This window comes from Tiliqua scincoides, chromosome 5, assembly GCF_035046505.1.
Source record: "Tiliqua scincoides isolate rTilSci1 chromosome 5, rTilSci1.hap2, whole genome shotgun sequence".
Lineage (NCBI taxonomy): Eukaryota > Metazoa > Chordata > Lepidosauria > Squamata > Scincidae > Tiliqua > Tiliqua scincoides.
The window spans coordinates 83,171,921-83,198,232 of NC_089825.1; the positions used below are offsets into that span (position 1 = coordinate 83,171,921).

Sequence of the window (26,312 nt, forward strand, 5' to 3'; positions counted from 1 at the left end):
TGCTCTCAACCGTTCTCGCTTCTTGCCTCGGCTCTTCAGTGGCCGTCAAGATGGCGGACCGTCGGCGGCAGCGCGCTTCCCAGGACAGCAGCGAGGAGGACGAGTCCGACTCGCCGCCCGGCAGCGCCACCCCTTCCCCGCGCGGGGGCCATCGCCTTGGCGTGGCTGGGGGCGCGGGCGTCGTCGTCGGCTCCGGAGGTGGCGTCGGCGTCGTCGTCGGGGGCGGCAGCAGCAGCACCAGCAGCGCCGTTGCGGAGAGCGCGGAGGCGGCGGTGACGGTGGGGGGCAGCCCGGCCGACTCCGAGTGTGTAAGTGGACGGGCTGGGCGGGGCAGGCGGGCCTCCGTTGGGGGTGCCCCCTCCCCTCCCCTCCCTAGGTGGCCACTGGGGCTTCCCTGGACTCAAGACCCCACCCAGACCCGCCTGCCACACTTTGAGCCTATGACTGTAGTGCAAGAGTGCCTCTGCCCATGTGCAGAGTTCCTTTTCTCCCTGAGCCATGTGCAGAGTTCCTTGTCTTCCTCACCCCCTCAGTAGCTACAGCCAGGCCCCACTGTGTCCAGTTATTCCCAGTTATTCCAGTATGAGGTTTCAGGATTTAAAAACCGATCACTATAGTCATCCTCATTGTGCCTCTGATGAGTGTTTCTCAACCAGGGGTGCAGCTACCACTGGTGGTGCTTGAGGTGGTGCCTGCTGGCGGTGGCATAGCTGGAGGGGGGGCGGAGCACCCAGAGAGGGCAAGCGGCCCCTCCCTTTGGAGCCATTCCCGGCAGGGGGAGCAAAACGGGCCGCACAGCTCTGTTTTGCTCCCCCCGCCGGGAATGGCTCTAAAGGGAGGGGCCGCTTGCCCGCTCTGGGTGATCTGCCCCCCCTCCAGCTACGCCACCACCTGGCGGTACTGGTAGGACCCCTGGACACCTGCCACAGAGCAGCAAAACCAGTGATAGGATGCAAGGGAAGGTACCGGGTTGCAGGTCTCTTGTCTTGTGTGTTCTTTGAGGCATCTGGTAGACCACTGTGAGATATAGGGGGATGGACTAGTTGGGCCCTTGGCCTGTTCCATCAGGACTATTATGTTCTTATGATGCAAAGATCATCAGTAAGATTAGCTCGGTGGGCAGAGCTCCAAAGCCTGCTTCTCACGAGCATAAAAAAGCCCTCCCAGCCACCCTGAGCTTCTTACTAGTGTTTGTCATGTCATATCTGGCCTCCCAACCCAGAAGTTACTGGGGATGACATCATCACCAGTTACTTCCAGTGGTACTTCCAGTAGGTGGACCATGAGAAGTGGTACAGCAGGGAACAAACATTGAGAAACACTGGGGTAGAGTGATCCCCTGCTACTTAGTAGCCTAACCTAAGTCCTTGGGACTAGTGTCCAGGTATGTCATGCTCAGTTGATGTAGTTTTCAGGTAATGCAAGGCTGCAGAACCTTTGTTGTGTTTTCCTTTTTTTAAAATTTTTTTTCCTTTTTTTAAAATTAAAAACTATCAGCTGCATTAATGATCAAAAATCCTTTGGGTATTTGTGGCATCCTCCTTGAATTTATGGTAGATGTTAGATTTTACAAATGTAATTTTATGCCTTCTCTTTCCCAGACCATAATCTTTTCCCTGTTTTTCTTCTGCTGTACTGTATAGCTCAACGTGTTATTAAACATAATGTGGTGCTTAACAGGCAGCGTGGGTGGGAGTATTTACATAATGCCAGCTGTCTGGGCCAGAAGATTTACTTTGAAATAGTGTGGCTGATGAAAATAGTGTGGCTGATGAAATGAAAAATGTTACTTGCTGACCCAGGGCAGAAATATTTATTGATTCACCTTGAAAATTGTTGCCATTGTGTAGGGGTTTGGAGGTTAAAAATGCACACTGAGGGGTATTTGGAGTGAAGAGAGATCTTAGAAGTTGACTCAGATCTTTTATCAGTCATATGACTGCCTCAGGATTTGTAAGTAGGTTACATTTTACTTATTGTTGCTACCTTTTCACTAAATTCTGAAGTTGTCTCATGGACTTTAGAAAAGTATAACCCTTTGGGGTATTTTAGATTTTGACATCCAAAAGTACAGTTGTACTTATTTTAGCTACAGAGTTGTCTTAGGATTGGCATGTATTCAGTATGTTGGGTCTTTGCCAATTTATAAAAGAACTGATCTGTAGCAATTCCAAGCCTGTCTTGGGATATCCAGTTTGTTGCCAGTGAGCGCACTTCTGTAAAATGGTAGAATTACTTCAGTAATTATTGACTGTAATGGTCATAAGGCAGTTCACAAGATAAATACTGGGAAAAAGCTATACAGAACGTGAGGAGCAAAATAATATAATTTTTGAACAATTTTCTGATTGTTTTTAAAAACAATCACCACCACCAGATACTACTCTGTCCTGGCTACACCCCACCTTCCACTCAAGATCCATGTAAAATGTTTGGGAAAGGTATGCTTACTACTAGAATTTGCTCATATAATAAGGGGCGTTAGTTTGGTTAAAAGAAATCTAACATCCTTCAGCTCAGCTCTGTTTTCCTTCACCTTATGGATTTCTTAAAACTTATATAGAACAATTGACATGTATGTCTTTCTGTTCGTTTCCTTGGGGCAACATTAGCTGTTTTAATCTGTGTGCATTTCTCTGAAAGGTAATTAGTTTGTTTCTTTCATACAACAGGAAAGTGAAGATGGCATAGAAGGAGATGGTGAGTGGTGGTCACCTTTTACTTGAGCAATTGGGAAGGAAGAGAATATTCAAAATATACATTTGATCTGTGGCTGCTCTTAAAATTCATATTCAGATCTTGCAAGAGGAAAAGTATATTTAATCACTACACAAAGTATTTAATGATACCCTTGTTGGTTTTGAGGCACATAGCTCATTTTATGGTTAAATATATGCATTTGCTGTTTCAGATCTTCTGTTACAAACAGAAAGTGTTTTGCCTCCCTTAACAAAGAGATGTTGACAACATCCTCTGGGGTTTTTGAAATGAACGGGTTTAATCTCTTGTATAGCTCAGGATCGTTTTAGCAAGGCCTGCCAAGATTTTGGAGCTTAAAGAAAACACAGGTCATGGTTCAGGATGTGGACTCACCTCCCTGCATTACAATCTCTGCGCATGAACTGGAGGTTGTCCATGACTTTGTGTACCTTGGCTCAACGATCTCCGACACTCTTTCTCTCAATACCGACCTAAACAAACGCGTCGGTAAAGCAGCTACTACGTTTTCCAGACTCACAAAGAGAGTCTGGTCCAACAAGAAGCTGACGGAACATACCAAGATCCAGGTCTACAGAGCTTGCGTCCTGAGTACACTGCTGTACTGCAGCGAGTCATGGACTCTCCGCTCACAACAGGAGAGGAAACTGAATGCTTTCCACATGCGCCGCCTCCGACGCATTCTCGGCATCACCTGGCAGGACAAAGTTCCTAACAACACAGTCCTGGAACGTGCTGGAATCCCTAGCATGTATGCACTACTGAAACAGAGACGCCTGCGTAGGCTCGGTCATGTCGTGAGAATGGATGATGGCCGGATCCCAAAGGATCTCCTCTATGGAGAACTCGTGCAAGGAAAGCGCCCTACAGGTAGACCACAGCTGCGATACAAGGACATCTGCAAGAGGGATCTGAAGGCCTTAGGAGTGAACCTCAATAAGTGGGAAACCCTGGCCTCTGAGCGGCCTGCTTGGAGGCAGGCTGTGCAACATGGCCTTTCCCAGTTTGAAGAGACACTTTGTCAACAGTCTGAGGCAAAGAGGCAAAGAAGGAAGGCCCATAGCCAGGGAGACAGACCAGGGACAGACTGCACTTGCTCCCAGTGTGGAAGGGATTGTCACTCCCGAATCGGCCTTTTCAGCCACGATGTTCCAGAACCACCTTTCAGAGCGCGATACCATAGTCTTTCGAGACTGAAGGTTGCCAATATATATATGATTTGGCAGTTGCACTAAGAAGTAGGGATATGAATGGGTTAACAGTTTTGGTGGGAGTGTTTTCAGTGTGCCAGGTGGGAAAACGAAAGCCATCTGAAAGTGTTCTGAGGCTTTTCTGGCTCAGTTGTAGCAACAGAGATCTATAAATTGTTTGGCTTAATTTGTTAATAAAGTAGTTGTGTTTAAGAAAAATGATCCTCCAGTAGTCACTTCAGGGAAATCATACTTCTGGGATTGAATGATTCAACAGGTTTAGATAGGGGCAACTAGAGGCTAATTTTCTGTGTTTTTCTCCTTCCTATGATTTAGGGGAAATGAACCTTGAAAGAAAGAGGTAAACAGTGGACTGGACAACAATACTTCCTTCCACGAGTGTTTGACTGCAGTCTGTTCTGACTTTTCTGCCTATTGGCAGCAGCAGAGCTTTCAGCCTCCTTAACAGGCAGAGTTGGGTTGCTTTTAGGTGATGAGCAGCATAACATAGGTTGATCCTTACTTTTTGGATCAGCATAGAATTGTTCTGTACAACACTGAGGGAGTATCACCCAGAATAGTGTATCCTAATGGAACCTGGATTCAGATTCTTTTTGAATGATTCACCTCTTGGCTTTTTTTTTTCCTCTGTCTGAAAATGGCAGTATCTTTTTCAAGGCTTTTGTGCAGATGAACAAGAGAACTTGTAAATCAGGAATATTCATTCTTGGTCATCATTGATTCTTGCATAGCTTACATTAAGCAGGCAATAATATGTTTAGCCAATGAGCATTTACTAACCAAGTCTTTGGTGGTTTTTCCAGCAGGTGCAATAGAGAATCTGCAGTTCATCTGATGCGGAGTTTTTACAAAATTGGCATGGGTTCACTATGTAATGATTCCTTTGTATGTGTGGCAGTTTACCCCAAGGAACTTAAAAATATGCAATTAGACATTGGAGGAGGAAGGAGAAATATACATTCATCTCAGTTGCAGGTGTCTGGGCTTAGTTTCAGTAGCATATAGGTCTGAGGCATTGTACCGAAAGCTTTACGGAAAAAGTGAATTGAGTAGGGATTTGAAGACAGAGAAGTGTCCTAGAGAGCATTCAAGGCATAAATGGCAGCAGGGACAAAAAAGTGAAGTTGTGTTAAGGGAACAGGTGACGATAGTAGGACTAGCAGAATGATGGTCACAGGAAGGGTTTTAGTGGAATATGATGGCAGAGAAGGAAGGTCATGACCATAGATGACTTTGAAGGTTAGGACAAGGAGTTTGTGCTGAGTCTGCGATCAGACAGGAAGCCAATATAAGAATTTGAGAGAGGCTGTAATATGGTGATCTTGAGAGAAATCATTTTTGTGGTCGAGTTTTGGATGGAAGTGAGATGGATGAGGTGTTACAATGGAAGACCAAAGGAAAGCAGTAGCTGAATAAATGACTAGAGCATGAATCACAGTATGTTAAGAGGGTTTCAGAGAAAGGGCCATATTGTGTTGTTGTGTTGTACAGCAAGAAGTGTTGTGACCTAGTGACCATAGATACGGGGAGCAAAAGAGAAGAAGGAATCCAAGATGAAGTCAGGGCTTCATGTCTGATGAACAGGGTTTATGATGGTGTTGTATGTGGATATAGAGAGTATGTGAAGAAAGGGAAAGTTGGGAGGAAAGGTAAGTCTTGGACATATTGGCCCAGTTTTGGCAGATGGACTAACCTGTTGGAATCTTGGATTTCCACATTTCACTCTTCTCCTTCCTGCTTGAGAGAAGGAAATGAAAACTTCTGCTTTTGCTTTTCAGCTAACATCAGTTTCCTTTTTGATTGGAACATGGGGGGCGATCGTTCGAACTTGGTTTAGTGTGTTAAAATGAACCAGGATCAAACCATGTTTTAATATCCTAGTTTGTAAAGCTATAGTTACTGGAGTTTGCATGCAACACAGAATTGTGGTTAGTTCAAAAACTTTCAAGTCTTTTCCTCACATGGGGAAGTATGGAACCCTGAGGCTTAGGCAGGCTCATTTGGTTGAGATGAATGCCTGAACTGGTCCTTGAATTTGAAATGCTGCTGACCTCAGACATCTTTTTCGTTTCCAGCTGTTCTCTCTGACTATGAAAGCGCTGAGGATTCTGAGGTGAGTTGAGTCTGTACCGTGACTTAAATGTGTTTGTTGCCACTTCACGTGGTGAATGATATTAACATACAAACCATTTTGTTGAGTCTTCTAAAACTAGATTGGTGGGCTGTCGCAAGTGCTAGGTAGAACTGGACCTCTGAGACCTTGGGCTAAAGTCCCAGGTCACTTGCGGACTGAGTGTGTGCCATTGAGCAAATCTGGGTACAAGATCTTTGGCTTACTTTGCAGGCATAGAAGTTATAACCTTGTGATTCAGATGAGGATTCAGCACAATCTGACTTGAGAAATGCAAACAAATCTGTGCACTGTAAGAGAATATGTGGGTTTTGGGGTAGAGTGTTTCTCCAGCCCACCCATTTTGCATCAGATTAGATTTCTTGTTTCAGGGTGAAGGGGGTGAATACAGTGAAGAAGAAACATCCAAGGTGGATCTGAAGCAGGGCAATAATGACACTAACGAATTGTCGACAAAAACGGAGAAAGGGGATGAAAAACCAGAATCGAAAGGTACCGTGGCAGGCGAGAGGCAGAGTGGGGATGGGCAGGTAAGTCTTGGTGAATGTTGAGTATAGGTATTAACCAATCTGGAACTTAAAGTATGCCCTTAATTACTGTTTCTGCTTTATAATTAGACACTTATCTCATGTGATGTGGTAAATGTTTATTATATTTGGATACGAATGTGTTAATTAATCAAAACATGCCTGAGGAAGTTCTGTTTTAATGCAAATACTGGGTGTATTACAGATGACATTTAATGATACACTGAGTTAAATTTCAGTACCCAAGTTGGTACTAAGCAGCTCCCTAGTCACCATTTTAGTTACTAGAATGTGTTAGGTGGGTGCATTGACACCAGTGCATAGGCATAGTTTTTTTCTTTAAAACAAAAAATTCTGTATGCGTCAGCAGCTTGAGTAGCTCTTGTAGCTGTGGTGCCATTTTTGTGAGCCAGCACCTACCATGCTATTTTTTTTCCTTTAGGTTGTTTTGGGAAGTGACTTAGGATCACTTCTTGGCAAGCTCTAAAAGGGGGGTGGGAAGTAGTGATGGGCAAGAACTGGTTTTTGGGAATAGTATCAGCATTGCTTACAGAGGCACAGAAAAGAAGGGAGGGAGGAGATAAATGCTGCCTTTGCCATTGTCATCCTCAAGAAAGGGGTCCAAGTTTAACACTATGGGTGGCAAATAATTTGTTACCTTAATAACAAGGTTGTTCAATATAGTTGGGAATTATTAGATTACAGTTTAGGGATAGTCTGCTGAGCTTTAAATCTTTCAGAGACTTTCCTATAGTAAAATCACACCATGCAGTAGAACTTTATATCAACATTTTGAAAAATCAATACAGACAAATTACACAGGCCTACAAAATTGAGGGTCAGAAAAGTTTTTCCCAAACTTTATGGTGGTTTGATATGAATTTGGGGTGCCGATTCCAAAAATGGCATCCGTTGTGTAGGCATCCCATGGTGTAGGCTTCCTCACGAGGGAGCTGCTTGAACCATTCACTAATGAGGCTATACTATATCTCCAAGACTATATCTCCTATCCAAGACATGATAGGGCAAAACGGATGCCATTTTTGGAATCGGCACCCCAAATATACCCAGGAATTGGTGTAACGTTTAAGGAAGCAAAATTTGCGTTGGCCTGTGTTATTGGGGGTGGCGGCATTTTTTTCATACAATGCTGATACTTTTCCTGGCATTCTTGATTGATTTTTTTAAAAAATGCACCTTTGGGGGAAGGGGTTTCCTAATTATATTATGTAACTTTCAAAAGGGATTTTTGGCAAATTTTAGATAGCTGGCCTTCTTACATTAGTATTGTTCTCATCTGATGGCATTTGAGTAAGAAACTCTTGATGATGAGTGTGGGTGGGATTTGACATTTATGATGAGTTTCTACCAAGGCATGATCAAGAAGTACTTGGTTTGCTTTTTGATTGTAGGAAAGCACTGAACCAATTGAGAATAAGGTTGGCAAAAAGGTTTCCAAGCATCTGGATGATGATGAGGATCGGAAGAACCCTGCATATATACCTCGCAAGGGTCTCTTCTTTGAACATGACCTTCGTGGGCAGACCCAGGAAGAGGAAGTTCGGTGGGTGACAAGCCATGATGTGCATGTACAACCTCCTGATTTTAGAAATGGGCTATGTCAGAATGCCAGATGCAGGGGAGGGCACCAGAATGAGGTCTCTTGTTATCTGGTGTGCTCCTTGGGGCATTTGGTAGGCCGCTATGAGATACAGGAAGCTGGACTAGATGGGCCTATGGCCTGATCCAGTGGGGCTGTTCTTACGTTCTTATGAAAGGATTGTGGGGTTGTTTTGATTAAGAAACAAAGGAGGTAGAATATGTTGACTGGTGATGGTTCATTTTATGTTGACTGACTGGTTTATTTTAACAGTCAGGGAGGACTACCAATAACTAATTGAAGGGACTTGACTAGTTACAGGGAGCGGAGTACAAACCAGTAAAGAGTGGTATATTTCAGTTTATCATATGTCTCTCTTGAGGTAGGGCAGACTGTATGTTCGAAGCTGTGGATATGTATAGGACTAGTCACCAATGTTATGGTGACTACAAGAGCCTTGACTGACTGTAAGCAGTCATCTGGAGAAAAATGGAGCTTTATTCTTTATTGTTGAGAAATCTCAAGCCTGCTTCAAGTTGTCTCATCTCTTCTTGAAAAACCCTTATTGGTTCTCTTCCTCCTGATCTCTCAGACCTAAAGGTCGCCAACGTAAGCTTTGGAAAGATGAGGGACGGTGGGAGCATGACAAGTTCCGGGAAGATGAACAAGCACCGAAAACTAGGCAGGAGCTTATAGCTCTCTATGGGTATGATATTCGCTCAGCACACAACCCTGATGACATCAAGCCCAGGAGGGTGCGCAAACCAAGGTGAGCTAGCAGGGACACAGGCTGTGTGGGTCCTTGTCATGATGCAGTATTTGTCAGGCCTTGAAGGCTTATGTTCGTGCTTCACCCAGGTGGTAGCAGAAGGGCTTGCACCAGAGGGCTTGCAGAATTCATTTCTGATCTCTTGCATGTTTTCTACATTAAGGTTTGGGAGTCCACCACAGAGAGAGCCAAACTGGGCCAATGAGCGGCCTAGTAAGCCACCACGACACCAGAGCATTGATAGTACTCCTGTTCCTCCTCGGACATTCATCAATCGGAACTCTGCAGGGACGGGGCGGATGCCCCCACCAAGGACTTTCCCCAGACCCAGTGGCTACAAAGAGACCCGTCCAAGCTATCGTGCTGTGGATGTGAACAGTCAACATGCACCTCGCTTCAATGAGCAGTCAAAGCATGAGAGCAGTTACCGGGCAAGGCGATCGGATCCCATACCAGCACGAGAACCTTCTGTTGAGGCAGAGATTCCACATGTTCGTAACAGCCCTGTTCAAAAGGAAGAAATTGTTTCGGAAAGTCCAACGACTCCTACAGATGCTTTGCAGCCACCACCAGATAAGCCTGTGGAAAAGAAGTCCTATTCTCGAGCACGGAGGACCCGAAACAAAGCAGGCGAGATAGGGAAACTGGCAGATGAAGTCCCACCTCCTTCAGGGTTGACACCTGCAGTGCTGAAAACGGCAGAGGTGGTACCATCTCCCTCACCAGCAAAGACTGGTAATTGGGAGGTACCTGTCGAAGCCAGTCTAGATGGTCTTGACCAAGACATGACCCAGTTGAATATAACGGAACAAAACTGGAACCAAGGCCAGCCCCAGTTCATACAACCTCAGGGTAAGCAGCCTGATGAAGCACTGAAATGAAGTGGGAGTGTGTTTATTGGTTAGGATCTACCCATATTTAGGAAGATAACCTTATAAAAACCTAATTCCTGAAGAAACAAAACATAGACACACACAGTCAAAGGATGACTTAATTATTTCAAATTGGGATGTAATTATCAACTCTGCTCATACTTTCTTTTTCAGGCACCTTCCTTTGTCCTTGTCCTCTGCTCCTAAAGGATCAAAATTCTGATCTCACACCTTAGGTTCTGTTTTCTTAGGCCCATACTGCTGCCACATTTTCCTTTGCTAAGCCCTTCTCTTTGCCTCAGTGGAACCTCTCAGATTGCGGAGAAATGTCCCCATCAGGATCACGGAAATTCAGCCAGTGTTAAAGATTTCTGCCCGCATCACTTTTCTGTAACATTTATTTATAAATACATACATACCCTGTCTTTCCTATTCCAGGGCACATGGCCAAGGCAGCTTACAATTTCAGAATAAAATATACAATATATAAAACAATAAATTTTTAAAAAAATCATGACAGTTACAACCAAATTTGGGGGGGGGGGACACGGGACAGAACTAAGATCACTGCTACAGAAGCACAGGGGGCAGACACACAGCACATCACACAAACGCAAGACGAAAAAGAAAAGTTTTGAGCTCTTACTGTAAAGCCAATTGGGGGGGGGGTAGTTCTCAGTTCTGATAGGGAATGCCATAATTGTGGTGCCACTACACAAAAGGCTCTGTACATTAGGGCGTCTAAGTCAGTTGCTGGCATAAGTAATATAAAATCCTCCACAATATAGACTTTAAAATGTTTATTACTAAACACTAAATGGTTAGTAAGTTGAAAAGTCCTGGGAAGGCACTTGTTTCTCTCAAGGTTTGCTGAAGATGGCTGTCTGGACTGAAAATGCTGTTCAGCAAGGAATTGTGCTTGGCTTTATTGTTCTAAGTCAGGGGTCTCCAAACTTCAGTATGAGGGCCACAGTATATATTTTTCACACCTCCATGGACCAAAAAAAAATCTGTTTTATTTATTAATGAATGAAATTTAAATGAATGAATACATTTTACTTGCATCTTTTTTGTTATCAGCTTCATATGATTCAGAACCAAAGAGAAATTTGGCAATTATAAAGAAAAAATGCCATGCTTCAACTGATAAATGATAGGAGTAAAAATGTCAAATGTTAGCAAAATAATTTAGTAATAAAATATATTTTAAGTTGCTGCAGGCCAAATAGCATCTTGTGGGGGACTGGATGTGAGACCCTTGTTCTAAGTCGTCCTGCAGGGGATATCTATGTATTCATCTCAGAGTGCACAGAGGATAAAGCAGTGTCTCAGTTGTATAGGGCTCACACAAAGAGAACATCAGTGTTCAAACCCACTAAGCACGTACTTACCAAAGTTGCTGTGCATTCCTGTGTGCACACGTTTTCCAATGTTTCCAACACGCTCAGATATTTTTTTCTAAACACCAAATACTGAGAGGTCTTCAAAGCCAAGCTTTGGGTATGGACAGCTAGGTAGATATAGCCAGCTGCGATGAAATTGTACAATTTCACATAATGCTTTGTGTTGGATTGCATGATTGCTTAGGAGGAAGAAAAGTTGAGGTTAATAGGATGTTAGGCTAGGGTGGAGGGAAATCTGTCACATCTAGGGTGAGCCCTTTTTTTCTTGGGGGCCTCTCTTTACACCTTGAAAAGATTTTTGATATGGCTACCTGGAGCAAGATAAAATTGCTATGAGGGCCACATCTGTTCTGTCGGCTGCCATAGAGTCACTTCCTACACACTTGAAGATTTCTCTGGAGCCATGTGCCCTCAAAAGTTTCCTCTTAATGATTAGATTAAAAGTTTAATTCTTGGATGTCTTTAGGAATTAAATCTATTTTAGCTACCCCACTTGCAGTTCAGTTAAGCTATGTGGAGGTCTAGATTGCTCAGTAATGAGCTACTAATGTACAGAATTTTGTGCTCATCTTCACTTTGCCTTTTGCTATACCCTTTGCAAACCTTTTCTTGCACACACTCTTAATTTTCGAAACCTGTCATTTGGGCCTAACAACAAATGGATGTTTGACTCTAAATGATCTGCATGTTTGAATTGTCACAGTCAGAATTTTATATGAATGCCATTTTAAATGCAGTTCTGGGTAGTTTGGTGGGGCTCAGGGGTATCTTGAGTGGGTGGTCTTGTATTGCTTGTCCTCTATGATTGAGCAGGAAGAGCTCACCATCCTACCTGGACAGTTGGTCCAGTCAGCAAAAGGGCACCTTTTAGATAGCCTCAAAACTGTAATGAAAGGGTTCATAATCTCCCAATTCTTTGTCCTAAACCAACAGGGATAATTTTCCCAAGATCTTTGCTCCCTTTGCACCAAGCTAGCCAGAACCACTCAACCTTGCATTCTCATTCCAGTCTTTTCAGGCCAGGAACAAACCGTTTAAGTGCTCACTGTTCAGTTTCACATGCTCTGTTGTGGTTCAGTTGATTAGTTATGCCAGTCTCTATTGCGACTGGGCTGTCATTTGTATCCTGCATGGAGTACTTTAGTCAGCCTAGCAACCGAGCATCTGTCCAGGGAATTCCTGTTGTACCCCACTTGTTCTGTGTACAGTGGGCATCTTGGGGTTGGAGAAGCCCAACTTGTGGCGCAGTAGAGAGCCATGTAGGCCAGCGGATGTCTCTTGTGGACACACCTGGACACTTTTCACTGAAACATTTCATGTATTCAGCTTCGCTGCTGAAAGCAAAAATTGCAATTGGACTATATTTCCAAAATTTAGTCAGTTGGTGGTTTGGGGGGTGTCTCTGAAACTGAATTTGAGTAGGTCTTGGCACTTCCCCTTTCATTCTATATACTATCATGGTTGATTATATTTGCATACTTGGCACTTGAAGTTCCTTTCTTCTTGTTTAACACACCCTGGAATCTTGGGTGAAAACAAATTACAGCAAGAAGTATGTGTGCATGTGTGGTGCATGTGTATGAGCACACAGAACAAGCCACAACATGGCCCTTTAACAGTTTGAGACATAATGTTCTATCTTGGGCACCTTCCAAACAGCATGACTGCGGCAGGCACACCCTTTCTCTATTCTGGTTTCACAGTTGAGAATTTATGTAGCTTCAAACCCGTGGCAAACATCTGCAGTGGTTTATGAATACATTTTCCTTGATGGAAGGGCACAAAGCAAAGAATTTTGCTTAACTTGAGTACCTCTCATGTAGCTAAACAGACCTATATTACCAGAGAAGGAGGGTATTTTGATCTGCAATCTCCCTCCCCCCCCCCCCCCGGAGTTTCTCTTAGGCTGGCAATCCTATATCCTCTTACCTGGGGATAGGTCCCACTGAACTTGATGGGACTGAGTAGACATACAAAGAATTGGATTGGGCTGTCAGCTATATTGTCTGCATTGTGCATTTATTATTGATTTATTCTTGGAGTGTGGCAGACTGGAAAGATGCCCAAGATAAAATCTCACTCTGTGAACAAGTGGCTCATTTTGACATGATTTGGTTATATTTACTGTGCCTTGGAATTACTTTTCTGTTTAGACCTACAGCTGCAAATGTAGATTGGCACCTAGTCCGAGGCTGGGGCAAAAGAGTCATGGTCCAGAAGCCTTTTGCTTTGGTGCACCAATGTTGCATTCTCTCTTGTCCTACCAAAATCTGCACTGGAAAGCATGATTAGATCTAGTTTGTGTTAACAGCAGATGAAATCTTGGTACAAAGGTGTTTTTGATCTGTGGTGCTTTTGAGGGTGGGGGATACCCTTTTGGGAGACAGTTATTGCAGAGTTTGATTCTCCACATTTAAAAGACCTGCACATACAAATCAAGCATGTTGGGGTCAGGCCTTAGGGTGGCATCTTGGTATCTAGATTTGTATGTGCAGGGAGTCTGTCATATTACTTTTTCTCACCTGTAATCTTCAAAGGTATAGCCAAGGAACAGTTTTGCCACCTTTGCTGCTGTCTGTAATCTAGGATTTAAATAGGAAAAGGACTTGGAAAAGAGTCAGGATAAAATTTGGTCTTGCTGGGCATAATTACTTACTCGTGGTCTTTTTTGTGATATGATGTACTTCAAGGAACTCAGAATAGCTTATGCAGGCAGTCTTCCATCTAGGCACTGCTCTAGTCCAGAAGGATTGCCTTCTGTTTTTTATCTTCAACAGAGGAACTGTGTCATGTATCATGCTGCCTAACCTTGACTAACAGGGGTTCCACTTTGGCAGCAAACCAGATCCTATCCCAAGTGGCATCCATAGGAATTGCAATTTTTTTTTTGTTTCCTTGGTTGCTTGATCTGTCTGTTGTGCAGGGAGCTCCTGGTGCAAGGTTTTGGTCAGGTTTTGCTTCCTGAATATAGTACAAGATGGACCTGCATGCACACCACCCATTCTTCCTGCTGCCTTCTTCCTGGATTAGCAAATAATGTTAAGTCTCATTTTTCTCTTTACTCAGGATCTCCTTCAACCCAAAAGTCCCAGGTACTTTTAAGTATTAGTGTAAACTTTGGTGGTGATCTGTTTCTATTTTCCCTTTGTTCCCAGCAGGTATTCCTAATCAGATGCACATTGGAGCAGCCCCACCTCCTCAGTTCAACAGAATGGAAGAGATGGTATGTTTTTCCTTCTTCACAAGTGGAAAGTCTAATAGGTAGTTACCCATTAGCAAGTTTTCATTCTTTAATGAGAGAGAACTTAAATTAAGTAGTAGGTTATGCGGCTGAAGTTGGAACAGTTGTCTTCGGGCTTATATTGACTTGATTTTGAATTGCCATGATATTTTTAGCACAGAATGGGAAACAGGCAGACATTATAAAGAGAAGAGGGTCATGTGGCAGAAGTGAAACTTGGGTGCACTGGCCACGGAACGCCCATTCCCTTGCAGCTGAAAGCTTCACCCAAGCTTTCTACCTTTTCCTCCTTTTCACCTGCTTCCTAAACCATTATCATTTATCTTGATGTTACCATATCCCTGAGCCTCCAAAAATTGGCAGAGTAAGAATTAAATATGAGAGTGTTCATGCAGCTGCTTCTAATATTTTAACTGCGACAACTAAAAACTTGAAGCAAGAGCATAGTCTTGGGACCCTGTGAAATTTGTTCTTTTTAAGGAGACATAAGGTGTAAATAGGCCTTAAAAAATGGAAAGATCCTGACCACAACCACACAGCTAGCTAGCTGGCGGGCATGATGGGATTTTTGTATGAAAATCTTCTGTGAACCCCAGACTGTTGTGCTTTTTTTAGGGTGTTCAGGGAGGCCGTGCAAAGCGTTACTCATCACAGCGTCAGAGACCTGTCCCAGAGCCTGCTCCACCTGTGCATATAAGCATAATGGAAGGGCATTACTACGACACGCGTAAGTGTTCATTGCCGCTTAAAGATCTGTTTAGTGCCCATGTTGACTGAAGTTTATCGCATTGTAAAGTTAGAGTGGGACACAAGTCATCTAATCACTGCTTGCTTAAGAAAGGTAGATCCTTGAGTAATGGGAGAAGGGAGGATCATCTCATATAGCACAATACAAGTTCAATCACCAAAAGGCCAGGGAGACTTGCCTGGGCAGATGGAGTTATGTAGGCCTTGTATTCTTGGATGTAAAGCATGCAAAACTTCCCTTTGGAGAAGTGCTACATTTTTAGAACTCTTAAAAATGGTTTCTATGATATCCTGCCTTTTATCTGAAGAACTTGGGGCAACTAGCGTGGCACTGTCTTGTTTTTCCTTTGCAGCCACTGTGTGAGTTGTAGACTAGGTTGTGAGTGAGCACTTGACCCCTGGGTACCTATTGAGCTTCATGGCTGAGTAGAGAATTGAAGCCAGGTTTCTCCAATCCAGGATGAACCATTACGGCATCCTAGAATGTTCTTCTAAATTATCAGGGTCCATTACATTAAGCTTATCTGTCTCTTCTGTCTTCTTTCCATTTCTTCAATGGTTTATGTTTACAGTACAGTTCCAAGGACCAATCTACACCCACAGCGAGAGCCCTGCTCAGCTGCCTCCCCAAGGAGTGATTGTTCAGCCAGAAATGCATCTTCCCCATCCAGGTAGGAACCTTCTCACTACTCCTCTTGTCTACATTTTCCTCCAGCCCTCCCCCCCAATACTCATGTCCGTACTTAAAGTGAAGCTATTTATACCTCTTGTTCCTTATAACTGTGTATTCTTTTCAGTTTAGACAAGTATTTAGTTCACTGTAACAATATTTCTAACAAATGATTACTGTTTTGCATCTGATGTAATCTGTTATCTGCTGTAAATGCATCTAAGTGAGCTCAGTGAGAGGGAAGCAGAGACAGCAGTTTTTAGAGAGACCATAAAGTTGGTCTCAATGGTACACCCATGCCCTGAAGCATTTGTCCAAAATAGCAGCATTTTCTGTTCACCTTCTCTCAGTTATTTTATGGGGACAGCTTTCTGCTTCATTAACACTAAACTCCCTTTAGCTGTAAAAAGAAAAAGGTATCATTTGAAGTTTTAGACTCCAGCCTTGCCTTTTTGTTTCATTTAAAAAGTCAATAAAATTTTAACAGACAACGAAACAAATTTTAGCTAATTTGGGTGTGGGGCCAAGCATGGGTGGGGAAAATTATTGTTGTACCCTTTGCAGATGGGGGACCCAAACTATATGGAAGTTACTGGGTGTTTGCTAGCTGGACATATCTTAGCTGAGATTATGAAGGTTGGAGGTAGCGAATATAAGCAAATGTTGGAATTTCAGCTAAGGTAGTATGATGGTTGGTTTCCCACCTCCAGTCATCGGGCTAAGAGCATATTGACTGAACCCCATCTTCTGTTCCAGTGCACTGACATCAGTACCCACAAGCAAGGCATGGAAGGTGCATTGCACTAAGATGTATTGAATGACTTTTCACAACAGAGGACAAGGAAAAGAATTTTCCTTGTAGAATAAGGTTAATGGAGCAAGAAAGTCTCAAAAAGGTGCTAGCATTTTACTGAGGTATTCTGACTTTGTTTTCTTCTTTGACAGGGCTACATCCTCACCAGACACCCACACCTTTGGCTAACCCGGGCTTGTATCCTCCACCAGTCTCCATCCCCCCTGGGCAGCAGCCTCCACCGCCACCACCGCAACAGCTGCTAGCTCCAACCTACTTCTCCCCTCCTCCAGGAGTGATGAATTTTGGAAATCCCAGTTACCCATACCCTCCAGGCGCGCTCCCCCCACCCCCACCCCCGCACCTCTATCCTAACCCTCAAGTAAGTTTGCTGTAGCTTGTGCTTTGGTCCTGAAACACTGAAATCTAAACTGGGAGGTGGCCAAATGGGGACGTTCTGGTGTGCTCTGCTGGCCTGTTGCCAAAGCAGGCTTTTATTCTGCGATTGGGGCCTTCTGGCAAGCACCAGTTAGATTGTCCTCTTCTCAGAGACATGGTTCAAGAATGACATTTATACCAGAGACTTGACCCTTCACGTTTTTGGTTGTGCTTTGCTTCCAAGATATTGGAAGGTGAGGCGTAGCTTTTTTGCACAGGTGACCTCTGGACCATGAAATCCCTCAGAATGCTAGAAATTTTTTTAAAGCTGTTTCACAAGTCTTAATGCAAGGTTATTTTCTCAAGAGAAAAATATGTGTAGAATATGGAAAACTACATAATGGGGCAGTTGCTTCTTTATACTTGCTGTTTTCAAACTTTCAGGGAGTTTGAAAGCTGCAGTAAGTCTTTGTGGGGATGGGGGGGAGGCAGCAGGGGCAGGGGGAAGGCAGTGATGCGATCCCCAGGATCACATCGCTCAGGGGGCTGCAGGGCCTGGGATGCACCTTCCAGTCCCTACAGCAGCCATCCCTGGTTGCGGGGAGCCGGGCGTGAGCGCCTGCAGGGCTCCCCGGGTCAGGAAAAGTGAGAGTGGAGAGATCGCACTCTGCCTCTGCAAAACCGGAAGCGGAGCGCTATCTCTCACTTTCTCTCACCTGGGAAGCCCTGCAGAGCCCCGCAGCCAGGGACAGCTGCTGCAGGGACTGGAGGGTGCATCCCAGTCCCTGCAGCTGAATCAGAAGGGAAAGTGGAGCGATCACACTCTGCTTCCAGTTTAGCGGAGGCGAGGTGCGATCGCCCCACTCTCCCTTTCCCTGACCTGGGGAGCCCTGCCGAAGGTCGCGCAGGCCTCCCCGCACCCCCGGGCGGCTGCAGGAGGCTTGGGCAAGTGTACCCAAGCCCTGCAGCCCCCCTGAGAGGCGTGATCCTGGGGATCGCACCGCTGCCTCCTCCCTGCCTCCGCCCCTTAAGGGGAAAGAGACCAGGACTCTCAGGCTGGGGCGTCGCGACGCCCCACTTTGAATACCACCGCTTTATACGATTCCAAACATAACAAATATTAGCACTTGGGGAATCGTCTTGCTAGTAATTGTATTGAAGTAAAATAGGATCAGAGGTGGCTAATCCAGTGCATTTTGATAGGACATCTTTCTAGTTATGGGCACTTCTCTCGTATTTCTTCGGACATGTTCATTATTCCCCTCTGTAGACAAGTGCTGAATGATGTGCATGGAGCATGACTAGCCAGGATATTCCCATTTGCCTGTCTCACCCATTGGTATCCCTACTTGTTCCAACATTAGTATGGAATAAATGTGAACTTCAAACGTGTGGTTCTTCAGTTTTATACGAAATCTGTAGATTAATTTTGGATTAAGAGACAAAAATCTGAGGGTTCTGTGTTTTAAAGAAAACATCCTGAGCCTTTTCAAGATTAAACTCGGAACACCAGATGTTCCTGTCTCAAGATGGCTCAACAAACCAGTTTCTAATAAATTAGGTGTTCAGTATAGACCAGTGCTGCTCAACGTTTGTCCCTTACCGTACCACTTTGCATGGTCCACCTATTGGAAATACCACTGGAAGTAACTGGCATTGATGTAATCACTAGTTACTTCCGGATTAGGAGGCCAGTTGCAACACAACAGACACCAGTAAGAGGCTCAGGTTGGATGGGAGGGCTTTTTTGAGTGCACAAAAAATGCATGCTAGAGCTCTGCCGTTTGAACCAGGCCTCCTACTGCTGCTTGTTGCACTGCATTGCTGGTCTCACTGCTGGGCGGTGGGGGTCTGGAGGTCTACATACCATCTCAAGTACCACTGGTTGAGAAACACTGGTAGGCAGATGTCTGTGTAAACTCCTGAAAAAAACCAATGGCATGTGTTTATCTTGGGTTTGCAGGCTCAGTCTCAGGTGTATGGAGGGGTCACATATTACAATACAGTCCAACAGCAAGTGCAGCCGAAACCTTCGCCACCCCGAAGAACTTCCCAGCCGGTCACCATAAAGCCACCACCCCCTGAGGTATCTGCTGCTTACTCTCCCCCATTTTACTCTATAGCCTGAAGCAGGAGTTCACTGTTCACAAGGTTGTCCTTTATCACCAAGAGTCATTTGTGAGGGGGAACATTTCTACTTGTCTGTTGTTCTGATATGTTGCAAACTCTAGATTCTCATTGCAGGTTGTAAACAGGTCTCCAGTTAACGTTTCAAAACTGTACTGAAGGTGAGCTTAGCCATTAAGTCCAAAGTTGATACTTGAACCTTGTTTAACAAAATCAAAACCCCACCAATCCACAATGCTTAAAGTCGTTTATGTTAATAAATTTCAATGCCACACTGTGACAAACTTCTTTAGAATAAAGCTGGTTACCTTGTGTGCAATAAATGTTTTAAACAAGGGGGAAACCACGTTTTATTTCCTTGGTTTGGAATAAACCTTCTTTTGGGTTCCTCTTTATTTTGAATGTTTTCTGGGTCATATGAAAATAGTACTTTCTATCATATTACTGCCCCAAAACATTGTGCTCAGGAAAACTTAGCAACAACTTGGTCTTATAAAAAATAAGTGAAAGTGAGACCTCCTTTCAAAAACCTGGGCGTGGGGAAATATTTTATCTGCAGGAAACCTCTTTGTACGGAATCCACCTCCCCTTTTTGGAAATTCTGTTGTAGAAGATAAGTCCCCCTAGTCCTTTTACAGGCAACAGGTACCATACTGTACTCTTCTTGTCTTTTTCACATTTGATTTGTGCTGAGGTTAACCCAGAATACCAGTCTGCAAACTCAACCCTTGGATTTGTTTGCAACCTGTTCAAGGGATAAATGCAAAATCAGCAACTGCTATCAGGGTTGATGGCTCATAACTTGCCTCTCACATAATTTCCCCTAGCATGTTATTGCTACCTTTGGTAGGTTTTGTTACTTCTGATTGGTGAAGGGAATGTTGGACTTGCCATGAAAGTTCATTCACTGGATGGAGATTGTCCAGGAATAGGTTATTCCTCCCACTTGTTTCAGAGGCAGGGCTGTGCAAATGATTGGGCAGAGACAGGAACTTCTAATTTCCAGGATGTAGTGCGGCTGCATAGACAGATCAGAATCTAAGGAATCACTAGCATTAAATGTTATACATGTTTATAGTAACACGCACACACCCAAGCCAGAGAGGAGGTCACACAATTTTATCCTGAGGACATAGGCTCTAGTTCTATTCTGCAGTAGCCAGGCAAGCTGTGGGAGTTAGACTTACACGTTCTTAATCCTTAGAGCTGGAAATCATTCTGTTCTGGTCGACAAGGTACCAGCAGAATTAAGTCTATGCTTTACACCTCACTTCTCTAACGTTCTCCAAAATAAATGTCATGGAAGTGGAAGGCATTCAAGGCACCTTAGGGGGTACTGCAATGTACTGCATTCCAACAAAAATTTGCATAGTACCTGAACCTTGTTGGATGGAGAAGTAAAGATGTCTACCATCAGAAAGCTGAAATGGCAGGTCAGAGAAAAGGGTTCAAACTCCACCTCCCTCACCCAAGACCTGTTATGGTGGTGGGAGTTCCCCTTCTTGGAAGGACCGTAGAGATGGTAGAGGCCGTACCATCCAGGAAAAGGAGGGTGCTTTGTGCACCAACTCTCTGAATTTTGTCCACCAACTATCTCTTTCCATATGCTTCTGCTGTGGTATTTTCTGTCTCGAAAACTCTCCTATATTCTTCCTGAAGACCGACTCAGCTTTTACAGCCAGACCACTTAGTCTTGGCTCTAACTGCTGTTCCTGTGACTGAACTCTAAACTATCTTAAATTACTGGAAGCATTTGCAGTGGGTACCCCAGCCCCCTATATGCTTGCGTCCACCTTTGAACCCAAGAAATCCTTCAAGGAGGCACTTGTAAAGATAGATGACTTAAAATAGCCACCTCCTAAAGGATGTTATAGCACCTCATGTCTCTGGTACACATAGATGACTGTCACTGTAGTGAAACACAGTAAGAAACTATGGTTTGTTTTACTTCCCTGTTGAAAAGATGTGGTTTGTTTGGATCAAGCAAATGAAGATCTGGAACAACAGCTAAGGTCATTGTGCCACCTCAAGAGACTGCTGTTCTGTGGAGAGAGGAATGAACTTACAAAACTGAGTGCTGAGTAAGATGGGTGACAAAAGCAGACAGCCAGCTCTAACCATGAGTTTTTCTGTGGTTTGAGGTTTTGGTTGAGCCAAGCCAGCACTCTGAATGAGATAGAATGAGCTGCACTAGAGGTTTGGAATTAGGTCTTGTCCCAGAACAGAGTCATGTGCCTGCATAAACTTATAAAATCTGCTTTGATAGATTTTGCAACTGATGTAATGGAAGGCTGGCTCCTGCCAAGGGAAAAGGAAATCAAACAGCTCTGTTCTGGTTTGTGGGGTTAGTTTGAAGGGAAGAGCAAATTAAATGGTCAAGTAACTATGGATAGCTGTGAAAGCCCCTGCAGCTGCTGGTACATTTGCAAGGAGAACATAAACCACAGGACCAGCCACTAGGGGGCCCTTAGTGCTTTCATAATCTCTTGGGTTTGGGGTTTTAAAATTAGTATCATGAGCTTTTAATATAAAATATAATAAAATGTAAAGAAAAGCTGTCAGGCTTTTCTTTATTGTTGCCCTTAGCAGTGTTCTGTTGGCTGCTGTGGGCTTCTGAGAGAAATCGGACTTTCTTCTCATATTCTAGTGGCCTTAGAGAAAAGAGCAGTCAGCCTGGAGAGAGCTGCTTTCTCTGTTTTTTAAACAGTCCACCCTCCTCTTTTGGCTTTGGGGGAGGGGTCTCAAATGCCAACAGATGAATGTTTTGAAATATACCTTAGCATCTCTAATGCTGTAGACCCACTCTTAGAAGGTACAGCTGACACAAGTTGTAACAGAAAACACTTGAACAAGGAACCAACAGGCCAGTTATTATTAGTAGTAAGAATATTTATATGTTGCTTTTCAATAATCTCTGATTACCTATCTATGTGGAAAAGCCTACATAGGGACCAAAAATAGGAGCGTGATTACGAGAGTAAAGGAACATGAACACCACTGCCACTTAGCAGTGGCAGAGCATGCTGTGAGAACTGGTCCCCAGATTTTAATCAGACTTGGGTTCTTTCCACAGTGCAGTAGGACCACACTAGAATCTACAGAGAGGTCACTGAAATTCAAAAACATAGAAACAATACCAACAAAAAACAAGAGACTCTCAGTAGAAGTAATGCCTGGTTTATATCACTTAAATACACTGGAATAAAAAACTTTGAAGACATAATAATGATGAACAGGCAAAGTCTATTCAAGCAGGAGCTTGTGGCCAGTTAACAGTTAAGGTGGTGGCTAGCTAACAGTTAAGCACACACAAGTTCTTTGTAACCCCTGAAGATGCTTTCCACAGCTGAAAGCGAAACATTGGGACTCGATCCTACAACGTGCTTTCATCCGTGGCTTAAAAGATTTGAGAAAAATTTCAAATTATGTTTTGAAATCTCTAGTCTATCAGATGAACAATGGCTTCAGCTCACTCTGTGACATTTGTCACTGCTTGACACAGAGCGAATGGTCCCAACCGTTAATCCAGTTCTTCCAGGCTAGATGAAGAGGATGAAGGAGATTGTTTGCCTTGAACTTTAACCTTCATTTCTGCATGAATTACTTCAGTTCTCAAATTCCCAGTGAACACTCATTTTGTACAGTTGACAAACGCTGGGTAGAATGATTTGCCATTGACTATTGGGGTCAGCAGAGGGAGGCAGACCTGGTTTGTTGGAGAGATGTTCCTGTTAACCTCATGCTTGGCTCTGCCCATTTTTTGTACTTTAGTGCTATAGCTGATGGAACAGTGCCCCAAAATGACCACTCTGTTTGGCAGGGCTTTGGCATCCTTGGTCAGAAGAAGAATGCTCCTGACATCGAATGCTTCCTTGCCAGAACAAGAGTAAGGAACTCTTTGTGACCCAATCTGATTTTTACAAGAGAATTGACCTGGTGGTCAGTAAACAATACGCGCTTCATTTTCCAAAATACCCTGAGTGCAGTGCCCTTCTTGAGGCTAGGGCTGGCTTTTTCTTCCATAAAATGGGTAGCAGACATGTGGCAGAAGGTTCCCTCTTGAGTGCAGAATCCAGTTGCTAGAGGGACAAAAAAGTTTTGAGAGCTGGAGCTCTGTGAAAGCCCTGTGGTTTTGAAGCAGGCAGGATCAGAAGATGGAAGGAGAACCAAACATGCAGTTTTTTGCACAGCCCTGTCTCTGAAGCAAGCAGATAGCCTCCACCACTGAAAAACTGTTCCCTAGAGCAGGGGTTGCTAAACTTTTTGGCCAAAGGGCCGCATCAAATACCTGGCACAGTGTCGAGGGCCGGGGAAAAAAAATAAATATAAAATTTAAATAAATGCATTGGAACTTAGATGAGTGAATGAATGGGCTCAAATGTTCAGGATTTCTCCAAGCACCAACACAGCCCAAGAAATAAAGCATAAATGGAACCCCATTCCCCTACTCCACAAGCACAACTCTGGTTGTGTTTGGTCAACTGGGCCAGGGATTCTCAGAGGCTGGCTGCAGGTCGGATAGAGGCTCTATGCGGAGACCCCTCCCCTAGAGGAATACACATCAAATTCTAAGTTTGTAAACACATATCTGGGCAGTGCCACTTCAAATGGGAGGGGGAACTACATGAATGAATCCTCCATAAAAGAGCTTGTACTCTGTAGATTGTTTAGCACCTTAAGGAGAAGACCAGGCTAAAATCTTCCTACCTGGCATGCTAAATTTTTTACATACAGGGAATTTTTTTGTATGCAGTGGCATTCTATTCTACAAGCTTTCATCTGCGGTCTGAAGTGGTACAGCTGAGATATCTCAGTGAGAACTAGAGTTCTTCATGGCTGAAAATAGTTGGCAAGAGGATGTGGCTAGTTTAAACCCTCTTCCTCTGCCTCTTAGTATTCCTTATGCTCATGGTGACTCTGAATGAGTTCTTTCTGAATGTGAACTTTTGATAGTAGCATAACAAGTTTAGAAAGGATCTCCTGAGCTATCTATGTCACAACCCATGGCAGCTTGATAAGGAAGGTTGTATGACAGAAGCTACAAGGTTGCACAGATACTAGCGAGAAGACTTGCTTTTACCTGTGGCCATTGGAAATGGAACTCTGGTTTGAGCTTATACATGTACAGGCAAAGCACCTGATCAAAAGAAGGGCAAATTAGGGGTGATTGCCTTGATTGGAGAGGGTGAATGCAAATAACTGGTTTTTCTTGCTGAGGCATAGAATAGTTTAGCTATAACTGCCAGCTCCTAAGCCATGTTAATACCAGGCTTTTGTTTTCTTTTTCCCCCCTTCTATCTAGGACAGCAGAAATGAAAAATCCAAAGAGAGGAACAACACTTAAGGACTGTGCAGTTTGCTGGTTTCATTAGAGTACCAGAGCTGGCACTTGTGGTGGGCAGAAGGCAGCTTCTCTGTGTGGAGTCTCTCCCTCTCCTTTCCCTTGGTCATAGGTGAGGCACCCAGATAAAGGCGCTCCTCCTGTGCCATACCATGTCAGTATTGTAATCAGGGCCAGGTTGTCTGTCAGGAGGGTACCAGCAGAAACACATATTTCTGCAACATCTCACCCTTGCTCCTATCCTGGTGCAAGAGACTGTTTATTAACATTATTGGATGTCAGATTAATTTGCTTCCTGAGAAACAATTCTTGTTCTGTTCTTAAGTGTGTTCAGCTTTTTAAGTGGCCAGCTAAACCTACCCCAGCTCATCCACGTGGTTAACTTGCTGTTTGAGGAACCGGACATTGCTTTCTTTCCATTCTGTTACGCTCGTCTTGTTTACTTGAGTTGCGTGACTCTGTTTTCAACCGACTTCTTCCATATGATTTTAACGTACGTCACGCTTTTTGAGCAAACTGTTAGTTTCTTGAATTGAAATGATAGAGCAGTTCTGTTGCAACTTATTTTAGATATACAAAGATCTTAAGTTAGAATGAGCCCCAGTGGCAATTGTCTTGTTGGACCCAACTTGATGTTCTTAACCATTAGCCGCTTCTTCCTTCTCCCAAAGAAAAATTTATTTCAGTGTGCTGCATTAAGCCAACAGGCGCACCAGTGTGGATGATAGCTGAAGGTGCCCTATAAGCTTGGAAACTTTTGACCAACCCCTGACATGTCCATCAGAGGACACCAGGGCATCCTTCTGTCTCTTGACCCTTCTTCAGCACTCTTAAGTGATGCCCCACAGGCTGTCAGCCAGCCAGCCTGCACTTTGCAGCTTAGATTTTGCCTGCCAAGCTGCATGGCTTTCATTAAATTCCCCGCACTTTGTGTGTGTGTGTGCGTGCGTGTATGTATGTTTTAAATTACAAAATCGCACTGGAGAGATCAACTCTGTTAGTCACCCTAAAACCACTTGTGTTGGTGGAAGGAGATGTCTGGCATTGGACTTACCATGGCATGAGTTTTCCAGGGAGCCGACCCCAGCCTATTTTTTTCTGGGTGAATTTTTCATGCATGTGTAGTTTCCTGACTTGTACTAGGACCTGTGATTTTTTTTAAATCCATAATTCCTTTTTAATTTAATTTTAAAACAAATACAGCTGGCATTGTAAGGAAAAACACTTTGTGTTCTAAATGTCTCTGTTTTTTCCTCTGCCTTAAGGTTTGAAATGTATCCTTTTAACATATCAGTCTTGAAATCTTAGACCTAATGACACTGTGATAGCTAATTTTTGTTATTAAATTTTTTTTGTTCCCGTTCTTCTCAGAGTGAATGTTTTTTTGAACAATAGGGTAAATACTTTATAGGAAAGATACCATAGGTATTAGATAAATACTTGAAATGGTCTTTTGTTTCACGAGTCTAAAAACCAATACTGAAAGCCAGAACTGTATGTAGCACCCTATGGTCTTGAGCTGATACTGAAAATTAGCATAATTATGCAGTTACACTTTCATGTATTTTCCCAGGGGCCCAGTCCTATCCTTCCTTCCCACCAATCCAGCCACACCAAAACGACTTGCACTGCACCCTGTTGGGGGGGGCAGTCACACAGATCTTTTCTGGTTAAGGGAACATCTGTTATCTTATCCAGGGTAATCCTCCAAGGCCTGGCCAGGCTTACATGGATCTGTACCAACAAAACCGCTGGCGCAAGTCTGCATGGGCCAGGGTCAGGAG

The 26,312-nt window shown here is 43.8% G+C and overlaps 1 protein-coding gene across 4 annotated transcripts; it reads left to right on the forward strand.

The window, feature by feature from the left end:
- On the forward strand, positions 1-25,891 carry CASC3 (CASC3 exon junction complex subunit). 4 transcript variants are annotated; one of them, XM_066627064.1, is made up of 14 exons: positions 1-308; positions 2,673-2,700; positions 6,005-6,042; positions 6,432-6,590; positions 8,000-8,151; positions 8,780-8,956; positions 9,120-9,808; positions 14,387-14,454; positions 15,088-15,199; positions 15,792-15,890; positions 16,835-17,064; positions 19,024-19,146; positions 19,305-19,348; positions 24,490-25,891. In XM_066627064.1, exons 1-13 carry the CDS (start codon positions 51-53, stop codon positions 19,344-19,346), a joined length of 2,175 nt encoding a protein of 724 aa, XP_066483161.1. In that variant the 5' UTR covers positions 1-50; the 3' UTR covers positions 19,347-19,348; positions 24,490-25,891. The 4 variants fall into 4 exon arrangements, with proteins under 4 accessions (XP_066483161.1, XP_066483159.1, XP_066483160.1 ...); XM_066627062.1 differs by having other exon boundaries at positions 19,305-25,891; XM_066627063.1 differs by lacking the exon at positions 19,305-19,348.
- Positions 25,892-26,312: the final 421 nt, after the last annotated feature.